The 13,099-nt window shown below is 54.9% G+C and overlaps 1 protein-coding gene across 1 annotated transcript in view; it reads left to right on the forward strand.

The window, feature by feature from the left end:
* Positions 1-13,099, forward strand: part of IGSF21 (immunoglobin superfamily member 21) — a 239,627-nt gene that overhangs the window by 97,267 nt on the left and 129,261 nt on the right. The window contains exon 2 of the mRNA XM_039229042.1: positions 7,698-7,810. Within this exon, the coding sequence (XP_039084973.1) occupies positions 7,698-7,810 (113 nt within the window). The remainder of the gene's footprint in view (positions 1-7,697; positions 7,811-13,099) is intronic.

The following is a 13,099-nucleotide window of genomic DNA, read 5'->3' on the forward strand; positions in this document are numbered from 1 at the left end:
GGGGATGGGCAGAGTCATTGTGCGTAGGTGGAGGGAATGAGGAAGAGAGTGAGGGGAGAAGAAATCAGAGAGGGCAGAGGTGGGAGCTGGAATACCAGTTGGGAGGCGGTGCAGTAGACCAGCAATAATGTACGGTGGCCGGGCCCAGGGGGGAGCAGCGGAGGAGCTGGATTCTGGGCATATTTTGTAGAGCACACAGGCCTTGCCTGAGCCGAGGAGAAGTAGGGGGAAGCATCACTTTCAGTTTCGAACCCGTTGGTTTGCGGGGCCCACGGACCTCCAAGGGTATGCTCGGCAGTGATGCAGGACCCTGGGTTCGGAGCTCCTAACCCTCTGCTGCAAGGTACCTGGTTACCTCTGCTGGCAGCAAGGGACACGGGGCCCCAGCTCAGCACGGTGCTCCCAGGAGAAGCGGGATGCCGTTCAGAGTGCACCAGTCACTCTGTCCCCCGACCTGAGCCTGCTACTTCTGGTAGGCACCTGCTCAGGTAGATGCGTGCCATCTGCTGCTCCGGGGTCCTGGCGGATGGGGGTTCAGGAAGTGCCAGTGCCCATGGATTCTGCTGCGTCCATTCATGGCCTCTGCCACCTGGTCTGCTGACTCAGCTGGACTGTCTTACACCCTCTCATGCCTGAGGGGGCGGCCACTCACCACCCAGTGCCCATTTCCTCTGCTGGATGGAGTTCTCCTGCCTGACCTCCAGGAGAGGTCCCTGGATACTCTAAGGTGGCACCAATGCCTGTCTGGGCACAGGTAGTCAGGGCGGCAGGTGGGGAAGGAGAACCCTGGCTCAGGCTGTGTCACACCAGGCCACCAGGAAGAGGTACTTGCATGAGGACCCTCCTAGGAACACCACCCACTCCATGGAAGAGGCCGGGGCATGGGCAGAATTAATCTGTTCCTTCTCCCGGCAGACACTGATTGAGACACTGCCCCGGGCACACAGGTAACACGGCACCTAGTTATAGTGCACGGCCTCGCATCGTGGTGAATACTCACCGACAACAGCATGACAGGTCCTTTTCCGTGATCTAAGCAGTAGGGGACAAGGGCGTGTTTTGGAGACTGTGACAGCCTGGGGAGTCAAGAAAAGATTTCCTGAGGAGGTGAGATTTCCATCAATCCTTGAAAGATGAGTGGCAATGTCCCAAGCCAAGGGTGAGGGCTCAGGACAGAGGGGGACATCTGTGCCAGGACCCAGCAGTGAGAGACGGGGCTGCTTTTTTATTCAAAAAAATATTTTTTTAACATTTATTCAGTTTTGAGAGAGAGAACAGAGGAGGGAAGAGGCAGAGAGAGAGAGGGAGACACAGAATCTGAGGCAGGCTCTGAGCTCTCAGCACAGAGCCCGACACGGGGCTCAAATTCATGAACTGTGAGATCATGACCTGAGCCGAAGTTGGATGCTTAATGGTGTGAGCCACCCAGGCGCCCGGGACGGGGCTATTCTTGAGGAAGAACAGGACGCAGAGGTGCCTAGACAGGGAATTTGAACTGGACATGCACCAGATGTCCCCAAGAGGATTTGTGACATTTCTTGTGCACCAATTAGAAGCTCTGAAGGCCCCTAAGAAGGCCGGAGGTGTGTCTTCTAGAAAAAGCACTCTGGCTGCTGGCAGAGGATGCTGGAAGGGCATGAATGGATGCAGGAAGTCCAAGCCAGATGCTGATCGCACATATTACTTCGTTCACCACCGATGTTTACTGAGTCCCTATGGAGTCGAGCACCAGGGACGAGGTTAACCTTGACTCTACGAGGTTAGGTCCTTGAGTTGGTCAGGAAGTAGAGTCATCCTCACTGTTGAACTAGGTAGAGAGGTTTAAGTGATGCACCATGGCCAGCCACGGACCATGGTGGAATTATAACTCAAGTGACCACCTTGTTTTGGCTTCCCAGGGACGCTGTGGTTTGATGCTAAAAGCCGTTGTCCCAGTAAAGCCCTTGATCTGGACGGACTGAAACATCTGGTCACCCTAATATAACTTCTGTCTCTTTTCACTGTATCAAGGCAGCCCTGCACCCCTCCCATGGCAACCTCGCTGACCCAGGGGGTCAGACGTGAGCCTGCCCTCTGGAAGCGCCCCCTCTGAGCTGGGAAAGGGGAGAGGGATGCTGGGATATCACAAGGAGAATTACTGGACAGAGGACCAATTCATCATCACCTCGTTGGGGAGGGCGCCTAGTTCCTAAATATTGCCTGTGGATTTGCTAAATGTATCTTAACAGGAGCGGCACAAATGCTGTCAGAGATAGAGGGGAAAGTGATGGCCCCATTCGGGATAATGAACTGCTTAGTTAAGGTGAATCCCGCTCAGCTCCTGATCCTGCTTCTTGATACCGTGCTTGGGGGCTTTCCCGCAGAGGGCCGATTGGTGGCACATGTAATGCAGAGAAAGACACAGCTCCATCTTTAGCTGGTTGGTGGATTAATTGACGGATTCACTTCTCGGAGAAATGGGGTCGAGTTGTACCCGGAACCGAGGTGGCAAGATTCAGGCTCGGTTAACACCTGACTTGGGGTTGATCGGAGCTGGGAGCCCCTCAAGATCGAGTTCACGCCTCATTTTACAGATGAGGAAACTGAGGCGCAGAGCGAGGGAGAGCCTGGCTGAGGTCCCAGAGCTGGTGGGCAGCACGGGGGAAACCAGAACTCAGGTCTTTTAGGCTCTTTTGACTGTGCTCCCTGCCTCCTGCCTGGTGGATGAGCCCCTCTCCCCCAACCCCTGCCTGCTCAAACTTCTGGTTTGGGCTGTGGGGGGTGGGAGGGATCCCGGCAATAGGGGCCTTCTTAGGTCTTCTCTCTTTTCTGTCCCCTGCCTTGGGAGAAGGATGCCACGTGTGGTCTCCTGGCTCTGGATTCCTGGTCATCTCTGAACCCTTTGACCAGCTTCCAGATACCGGACCCCACTCTTGCCACCTCTGTCCGGGACCATCTTTCTTCAGCCAGGCAGTGGGAAATGAGAAGGAACGGAGGTCTGGGAGGCCAGGAAGCATGGTGCCACGTCACCCTGTCGGGGACACCACTCTAGGTGGGCAGGGCTCGTGGTGAACGAAGCCCTAGGACCCTGTGATGATCCCCATGTCCACACGGGGAGACTGAGTCCTGTGGCGGCCACATGAGTTGCCCAAGTCGCTACTGCGTGGTATAGAGCTAGAAACCTGAACCCGAAAGCTGACTTCAAATCTGTCGGGAGGCACATGGGCGGGAGAAGCAAGCAAAGTGAGGGAGGAACTTTCAGGGAAAGAGCCAATGTAAGACATTCGGAAGGCGATGGAATTTTGTGAAGCGGGAGCTGGAGAGATGTTAGTCGAATCTAAAGAACTTTTCCTGTGCTTTTCTTTTGCAAAAACCTCTTCGGCCGTGAACCCTCCTGTGTGCGTCTGTATCTGGGGAGGTGAGTTCTCACCTGTGATCCGGGTGCTGATTGACTCAATCCTCGCCTGGTACGTCTGTCAGAAAATTGCCTTGTCCGCTGGCTCTCCCTCCCTGCCCTAGCTAGTGACCCGCCCTCCAGACCTGAGGCTCAGAGCCCACACTGTCACCGAGGCCTGTCCTGGCCTTGGATAGGACCGTCTGGGAGGTTGCATCCCGTTATGAGGCTCTGATCACAAGCCGTGGGGGAGTGGGCGCTCCCCTCCGCCCGGCCCCCCGGGCTGGGCCTGATCCCAAGCCCGGGTCTCCCTGTTTGCAGTTTCCATCCTTCCGTGTTCCCCGTGCGCCCTTCTGGCCCCTGCACTGGCCATCCCGCCCCGTCTGAGAGCCAGGCCGCTGTGAAGATGCAGGCAATGGAGGGGAGAATCGGGGCTGCCCTTCCCCGCGAATGCCCATGTGACCTCAACAGGTCACATGACTCTGCTCCGGGCATTAGCGATGGTCTCGGAAGGGGCCAGATCCTGGTACCAGTCCCGGCCTTTTCTACGTAGGTGGCAGCGGTATCATTGCTCAAGGCACGCCCCCCTCCCCCAACCCCGAACCTCAGCTCCTTCTCAACGACAGAGAAATCCTCCCCGGGCGGTGGCGGGATCGTCACCGCCTGCTCGTAAGAAAGCTCCAAAAGCAGCACTTGTCGGATCTCATTTTAATACTCCACTGATATTAATGGAACTCGCATTCCAGAAGGAGAGGCAGATGTGCAAACAGACAATTACACTCCAGCGTGACACGCAGCCAGCGCGGGATCTTACATCACACAGGTTGTTGCTAGACCCGAATGGGGGCTAGAAGGCGCCACTGTGCCCGGGGAGGAGCGTGTAGTCCCTGAGCAGTGGCTGGAGCCTCAGTGCGCTAGGCAAGGAGCTGTCACACCACCCCCCCTCCCCCGCCGTCCTCCCCGCAGGGGGACCTGGGGAATGGGAGACACAGTCCCTTCCACCTCGGGTTAGAACCTGTTCCTGGTGTTCATTCCGAAGGACTCTAGCAAGGCCAAGGCCAGGAGGAGGGGAGGCAGGCTGACTCAGGGGCCAGGGGGGAAGGGGGGCGGGTCCCTCCCTCAGCTTTGCACCCTGTAGCCATCTCACTTGCCTTCCCCTTGTCCCCGCCCTGGTTCTAGTCCTATAAGATACGGAGTCAAAGATGGGCCCCGGGGTATATAACGTTATGAAAACATTTCCTACCCTGGCCCATCCTGGGTGAGCACCTGAGCACACAGCGGCTTCAGGCCCTGTGCCCATGTGGTGTTCTCCATCTGGAATGCTTTCCCCCTAGATACCTGCATGGCTCACACTTGCCTTTATTCTGGCCCCTGTCAGAGAGGCCTCCTGGGCCACCCTGTCCAGAGGGGCCTCTGCCCCCTGTTCCCTGGGGTTGCTTTACCCCCGCTTACCTTAATTCATTGCGTGTATCCCCACGTGCCTTATTTCCCCTCGTTCGTGTCTTTGATCGTGGTCTCCTTGGCTGTATCCTCAGCTCCACCAGGGTAGGGCTTGCCTGTTCTCATCACTGTGTCTCCGAGGCCTGGAGCAGCGCCTGGTACTGAATAGATTCCCAGTGATTTTTTTTTTCAACGAATGAAGGCAAAAGACAAAAGAAGGGAAAGAGAAAGGCTCTGAAGGAGAGGTATGTGCTTAATGTTGTTTAACGCCGTGTTGGGAACAGAGATCTTGTTTCCTGAGACATCTAGCAGGTGCTCCCTGTTGTATTCATGCTCCGGGAAATGCTGTCTTAAGGTGTCAGAACCACCCCGACCCAGGCGACCACCTTCGGAATCTCCTCTTCGGGAGTCCTGGGCACTCCCCCGCCCCCGCTGCTGTGCAGGAGGCTCTTCCCTGCTCTCGCCCTGCACGCCCCTGAGTCCCGTTGCCCGGATACCTGCTACACCCCGAGGTGTTCCCGGCAGACAACTGCCGGGTACCCGAGCTTCAAATGTTCCCCTCCGTCCCCCACCCCGCGATTCACACCTGTAGTTCCGCCCGGGCTTGCCAACAAATGGCGCCCCGCGAGCTGGCACCTCTATCCCGCCCTGGCCTGCCTCGCACACACGTGCCATCTGCGCCCACCACGGGCTGGCTGCAAGATTCACCCATCCGAGAATGTGTCTTTCCCACCTCCTTGTGGTGGGAGGGGCCCCTTCTCTGCTCTCGAGCTCCTCTGCCATCTGGCTTGTAGCTTCAAAGGTGAGCCCCCCAAGGAGGGCAGCCCCCCTGGAAAGGGGAGCCCAGGGGTCAGCCCGGGGCAGAGAGTAATCCGCGGACAGCATCAGGTCCTGGACTGCTGTCCTGGCCCCTAGCAGCATACCGCACTGCTCCCCTGTGCCGGGCGCGAAGTGTCTGCCGGCCCCTCCCTCTCCTTTCTCTTCTGACCACCATACAGCAGGGTGGTCAGAATGGAGCAGAAGGCTGGGCTCGAATCCAAGCTCTCTCACTTATGGCTGTGTGATCTCCGTAGGTTACTTTGCCTCTCTGTTTCCCTTGGGAAAGACCGAGGAACGCTGATTTCCATGACCGTTCGCTGAATGAATGTGTGTTGAGCCCTTAGCCTGGAGCCTGTGTCGGAGCAGGTGCTGTGGGAATGGAACCCATTATTCTTTCCTGCCCAGAACCAGCTGGCCCGGAGTCCTCTCTGTCACTGGGCTTCCTCCTCCTAAGGGCGGCCTCCTTGCTTGCCATGGTTTGGGACCCCACTGGGCTTGGGGATCTCCCTGATTGTCCAGGCTGGAAAGGGTTCCCCCCCTCCTTTCACAGCCTGCACTGTCACCCGCCCACTGAGTGTGGCCATGTTGTGAATCTGTCCCCACACTGGGCACGCCTAGAGGACAGGGCAATGCTGGGACCATCACGGCCCCGCTCAGAGCAAGTGGGAGCAAACTTTGGGGCAGAATGAATGAGGAAAGGAAGGGGCAGAACTGATCCTTCTGGTTGGTTCCAGTCACTGCTCTCAAGGACCATGCAAGCTCTGGGGGGCTTCCCGGGAGCCTGAGCTCAGTCTAGAGGTGAGCCCCCCACCTCACTCCTCATCCTGGCTGTTGGGACCTGAAGCCTGGGTGTCAATTCTGACTCCAGCTTCCACATCAACCCTCCAGGGGTCGATTCTTATTCCCTCCCCCCACCCCCCAACTGGGAGTGTTGTAACCATTAAGCTCCAGGCAGGGGCCAGGCCCCCAGGCTCAATCCGCTCAGTTTCCATGCACAATTGAAATCCCTGAACCCATCCTGACCAGTTTTCTCATTAAGGATGATTGGACTGGATTGATCCATCAGATCAATGGCTAGACATCAACCGGTGGGGAGCCAATCACGTGGGCCTAGGCGATCTGCCCAAGAATGAGGCCCCCTGAAGAGCCAGAGTGGGGCTTGGGCCTCAGGGACGGGGCTCTGGGAGGCAGTGGAGAGGGTCAAAGGCCTCTTCGGTGCGGAGACTGGAGTGTTCCCCAGGGTGTGGCTACCAGGTTAATAGTCCTGGCTTCTGGGGTTTCCGAGGGGCAGCTGGTGGGCGAGATGCATCACTTGGTGCTTGCAAAGGTTGGACTCCTTCCCAGGCGGTCGGCTCATAACCGCCCCTCCACCACCACGGCCTCGAGGGGGAACTACCTCCCCCCTTGGGTGGCAGAGTGTGCAAGATGGGTGATTTGGGGGTTCAGGAGGTTCAGGAAGCACACAGAAGTTCCTCAGGGAGCTCTTCCGCTTCCGTTGGTAGTAATTTGGTTAGAAGACTGGGAATGGAGGGGTCCAGGCACCTAGGACACCATTCGCAATATGGGTTCCAGGGGACCCTGGCTATGTAGGGATGGCTAAGAGGCATTTGGTCAGATAGGTTTGGAAATGCTGGGTTAGCTGCTTTTCAGCACGCTTGTTTCCTGTGAGGCTTAACTGGCTAGTGCATGTCGAGACCCTGTAAAAGTGGGGGAAAGAGGTGTGGAGGTTGACCACAGGATGGTTTCTCGGGGCGTCTTGCAGACATACATCGAGGCATTACCTCTGGCTGCCGGCAGGTCGTCCTTTCAAGGGAAAATTGATCCCAAGAAGTGTTTAGGACTAGAGGGAGGCATGGGAGCCAGGGAGGCTCTCAGGATGGAGACCTCAGTGACGAGGAAGGAAAGAGCGACAAGCTCCGTTCAGGCCGGGCCGTCACCAGTCACACAGGCTCCAGTGTGCAAGCACCCCCTGCAGACGGGTTCAGCTCTCCCCTCACCTCCCGGTCAGCCCAGCCCTTCCAATCATCCCATGCCCTCACCTCCCCTTTCTTCTTTGTTCCTCTAGGCTACCTGACTGTCAACATTGAACCTCTCCCACCCGTGGTGGCTGGTGATGCCGTGACCTTGAAGTGTAACTTCAAGACGGATGGTCGCATGCGTGAGATCGTGTGGTACCGGGTAAGTCACACACTGTCCGTGCCACAGCCAGGGCTGAAGGTCCCCAGAGCCCCTCTGGAGACCCTTGCAGGCTTGGCTATGTCCTCAGTTCGAACCCAGCCCTGTGTTGTCCTGTGTCCTCTGCGAGGCTCCTACCCTCTGCCCGAACCCTCCTCCAAGACCGCTTTGTTCAGCCTTTGCCTTTGTTCTCAGGAACTATCTCTTCTGGTCCCCGTTGTGTCCCTAATAGGCCCCTTTGCTCAAGAGAGCCCAGCAGCACCAAGGATGAGTTAGTAAGAACACTGCTGTGTAACAACCAAGGACCACTGGAGGCTGGAATTTCAGGGTGAAGGCTTTGGGTAATCTTGGCAGGGGAAAGAGAAGAGCCGGACACACCCTGTCCTTTTAAGACGAACCACAGAGCTAGCCTGCCTTCTGATTCAGCTACATATGGGACTACCCCGGTGACTGGCGCCTGAGCTGGGTCTGAGACGGCGTTAGCAATGCAGAGAAGCCCACGGGTCCAGGGCCCCGCTGTTGGCACCAGGAGGACCCATTCTGTGTATTGGGCACAAATGTTGGCCTCTCCAGCCACTGAGAGGACCCTTCTTGTGTCTGGACGGGGCTTTCCAGCCTGGTGTCCCCCGGCCACAAGGGAGTCAGGGCTGGCCCGGCTCAGGGGAAGGTCCACACGCAGGTGATGTCTTGCAATGTCACGTTCAGGGCTGCACAGAGCAAGGTGCTGACATCTTGGGAACAGGCTGGGCAGGGACCTTCCCTTCCGTGATCTAAAACAGGGTTTGGCAACACTTTTCAGTGAGGTCCAGAGAATAAATATTTTCCTCTCCGGGGGCCATATGATCTCTGTCACAACCGCTCGGCTTGCTGTTCTGGTGGGAAAACAGCCGCAGACAATGTGTCGATGGAAGGGCATGGCGGGGTTCCAATAAATCTTTATTCGTGGACATGGAGACTTGAATTTCATATCATTTTTATAGATCACAAAATACTCCTTTTTTTTTTTTTGTCAACTTTTTGAAGAGGTTTAAAAAAAAAACCATCTTTGGTTCACAGGCTGTACAAAAACAGGCTGTAGGCTGATTTGGTCCATCGGCCACGGAGTTCACCAGCTCCCAATCGAGAGCGACGCTTCTCTAACCTCTGTCTGCAGCATTGCCGTTTCCTCAGATGAAAGCGGTAGATGACACGGTCTAGTGCATCTGCTCTGGACGGAAGGGATGGAGCATGGAGGTGGGGGAACAAGGGTGGCATGGCCGTTTGATGATCACGCATCTAGAACTGGTTCCTTTGCCCCTTTACAACCACCACATCCATGGCATGGTGCATGGAGACCCTGTGTTAGAGGATCCCATTGGGACACAGTCACCATTCAATGCCCTGACTCAGAACTACCCTCCTCAGTCTCCTTCTTGCTCTTGGTCCAGTCTTTGGTGGGACCCTCCTGTCCTTGCTGTTCCTTCCTGCATTCTTGGTCTTTGATTCCTCATTTGCTGGTCACTGCTATTTTGTTGGCTCTGCCTTGGGTTCCTTTTAACCAAGATCATTGTTCTCCATCATAGCGTTGTAGCCCCCTCCCACTTAAAATTGCCCCGAGGGAGGGCGCCTGGGTGGCTCAGTCGGCTAAGCGTCCGACTTCGGCTCAGGTCATGATCTCACAGTTCGTGGGTTCGAGCCCCGTGTTGGGCTCTGTGCTGACAGCTCAGAGCCTGGAGCCTGCTTCAGATTCTGTGTCTCCCTCTCTCTCTGACCCTCCCCTGCTCACACTGTCTCTCTCTCTCTCTCTCAGAAATAAATAAAACATTAAAAAAAAATTGCCCCAAGGGGCCCCCACCCAAGCTCTCTGGGCAGCCTGGGCCCCCCCAGGTGTGAACCTGGCGCGTGAACACCCCCCCAGGGCCCCGGCTTTAGATGAGATTTCCATCCCGGATAGATCAACAGTCCTAGAGAAAGTCAAGGCATACGTTAAATAGTGCCATGAACTGAATCACTAAGAGGCGTATTTACATGATACGGGAGCTGCTTGGCTGACACACACCGCCAGCATCTCATTAGCACCTGGCAGAAAGACTGTGCTAAATTAACTGCAGCTCCCTGCTAACGATGGGACTGTCTCTCCCTCGACCATCCGTAGATGGGATCTGAACGAGGGGACGTGAAAGACCCGCCTGGCTGGCAGAGAGAAATAGGGAGACCCAATGGAAACGTGTAACGGAGGTGAAGGTGGGGCTTGCAGACAGGGAAATACCAGCGGACACCTCATTGCCTTCCCAGCCCTTGGAGCGACTGTCCTCGCTGTTGTTTGAAATGGAATTTCTGCGTCAGTGGTGAAAGTCTGTCTGCAGAGGTGGCTGCCAGCGTGGGGACAGCACCAGGGCCAGGACCAGGTGTGGGAAGCCGGGCGCAGGCTTTCACGTGGTTCCACTCTATATCCTCTGAAGACGGGGGAGACGCCCAGCTCTCAGTTCAGACAAGGACTTGCCCTTCCCATCTCTACCCCACATGCTGAGGTTCGCCCGTCACCACTCCCCCATCTCTCTGCACCCCAGACTGCGATCACGTTGATTGCCTTAAGAATCAGTTGCATCTCTTACGGTGTCAGGCCCTGTGTTCTGGGCTATGGAAGGCTGCACTAATTAATTTATTTTACTTCATTTCACATCCTTTGACTCGGTGTCTCTGGAGTGGGGAGGGCGTATGCAGATGTATGCAAATCACATGCAAATCGCCCACTGGAGCCAACTGTTTGGGCCCTTGTGATTCTGTAGCTGGATCCAGGTAGCAGGCTCAGCTGACTTGGAACTCTCCTTGGGACCAGGGGAGCCCCGCATGCCCTGTCTGATGGTGAGGATGGGAGCAGAGGCGGGGGGGAGGGGGGAAATCCGGGAAGTGGCTCCATGCTTCCAGTTCCTCCTGCCTATTGCCACTCTGGCCTTCCCTCACCGACTGCCTCTTTTCCCAAGGAGCCAGCTGAATGGAGAGAGGTAAGAGCTTACCAAGGTGGGGGCTGCAGAAGCCAAGGATCCTTATGGGGGGGGCAGGGTTTCTGGAGGACGTGAGAGAAGCAGCAATGGGAGCCCCACTCTCTTCCAGTCAGAATCCCCCCTCCGTCTCCATTCTCCCACTTCTATCTCCCCGCAGCTGCCCCCGCCCCAAGCAGGGAGCTGTCCAGCCTTGTTTGTTTTCTGAACGTCTATTTGCTTCCCCAGCTTCCTTTGCCCATCCTCTGTGAATGAGCTTACAGAGCCCGGCTTGGAAGGAAATGAATAGATTACACAGGCCCAGCCAGGGCTGTGTCTCCAATCTCTTTAGGAGGGAAAAGCAGGGCATTGTGATGAAGCCACCACTGCCCGCTCAGCCCAGTGGGCACAAAATGGCCCAAGACATGTAAAGCCCAGCAGCCTCCCCTCTGGTCCTAAAGACATTATCTTAGCGATGGAATCATCCTGAGCTTTCAGAAATGGAATGAATGGATTGGATTCTTTGGGTAGATTGGCAGAGCTGATGAAGTTGTCCGAAGCAAAAGGGATCACTCCCTTGGGGTTAACAAGATCTCTGGCTGGACTTTTGGGAAGATCTTGCCTTGTGGATGCCTTAGGCATGGGATGGGGGGGGCGGGATAGGAGGAGGTGGCAGGGCCTGCTGCTTGGACCCTATGCCCCATAGTCTTCCCAGTCATAGGGGGAAAAATGCCAAAACTATCGAATAGACCCAAGAAAGTAAATGTGATCAGAGCCCCAGGCTGTTCAATATGGCAGCCACGACTAGTCACATGTGGCAATTTAAATTTGCATTAAATTAAATCAAATCAAATTAAATTAAAAATTCATTTCCTCAGTCAGACTAGCCATATTTCAAGACTAGCCACATGCAGTTAGTGGCTACCATGTTGGACAGAGCAGGTGTGGAACATTTCCACTATCACAGAAAGTTCTCTTGGGTAGTCTGCTGTAGATATTTGCAGTTTTTTCTGAGGCCTCTGGAATATACTGTGTTTTCCTGGCAAGGGAAAAGCCACTGCTCATGGAGCCAGTTTTTCAGGCAAACTTGCTCTAAAGTGAATTTCAGAAAAATGAATTTTATTTGTTCTGTAACCTGCCATCATTAGAATGTGGAGGGATGGCTGGAGGGTTGGAGGGATGGGAAGAGGGACCGTCATCCTCAAAAGACCTCTTGGAAAACAAAGAGAAGTTGTCAAGATCATCAGGCACCTGACGGGGTTTCCTAATTGTCTATCAAAGCCCTGTCCAACTTCAGGATGCCTGGCAGCCCTTATTCCCATCCCCCCATGCTTTCTCCACTTTTGCATGGCTTCCTCTCCCAGATCTGAGTTTCCCAGGCCCGGTCTCCACAGCTCATGATTTTTCCCCTAGAAATGCTCAGCGGCTAATAGAGGAGTGGTGCAATTCCATACTTGGCCAGTAGGGGGCTGTCATCTAGTAGTCAAATCAGGAGTTGGTTCCAGGAAAGAATGATTGATAATATCCTCTTCTTAATCATTTCTATCCATCTACATCTGTAACTGGGGACTCATTTAGTAAAGCTGCTAATAGTACTCTGAGTGGATTATTAGCCAATAATATTTATTGAACCTTTACTATGTGCCAGGCACATTTCATCTTCACGTTGGCATTGTGAGGTCGGGTCTATTGTTATGCCTGTTCTTCAGATGAGGAAACTGAAGGCTGTCCACGGAGACTATGTCTCTGCTCATGTCACTTTCCCCAACATCTGCAGAAAGTTCTAGACGCTCCCCCCTCCATGATTCCTCTTTGCAGGTCTACACAGCAGCTCTTAGCTCTCCGTGCCAAAACACGCATCTGTCCCCTGGACTGCGAGCATCTCAAGTGCAAAGGCTGCACCTTTTCCCCACTGTATCTGCCACACCTCGTGCGGCATCACCTCCGTAAATGTTTGTTAAGTCCACAAGTGGTAGAGCCCTAAATACAAAGGCATGTTTCACATTTTGATAGACCGTGCCACATGGCCCACTTCCGTTTCAGGTGGACATCTGTGTGTGGCCGATCGTATCTGTCTGCCGGGGAGTGTGGGTCATTTTATGCTTAGGGGGCTTTGTGGATGTGGGGGAAAAAGGAACATTTCTTATTAAGGCATCCTGTCTAAACTCATTTAGTTGGAGGTCAGCTGCCCAGCAGGCAAAGCCAAAGGTCTGTTTATATCATAGAAATCCATTAAGCAGCCACAGAGAATCATGGGAGCTTAGCCTTTCACAAGTTTTTATCATCTCTCCTTTGTTTTGTCCCTTTCCTTCACAATCTGTTCCCAAGAGCT

This window comes from Hyaena hyaena, unplaced genomic scaffold, assembly GCF_003009895.1.
Source record: "Hyaena hyaena isolate Hyena2069 unplaced genomic scaffold, ASM300989v1 scaffold_35, whole genome shotgun sequence".
NCBI classification, from domain to species: Eukaryota; Metazoa; Chordata; class Mammalia; order Carnivora; family Hyaenidae; genus Hyaena; species Hyaena hyaena.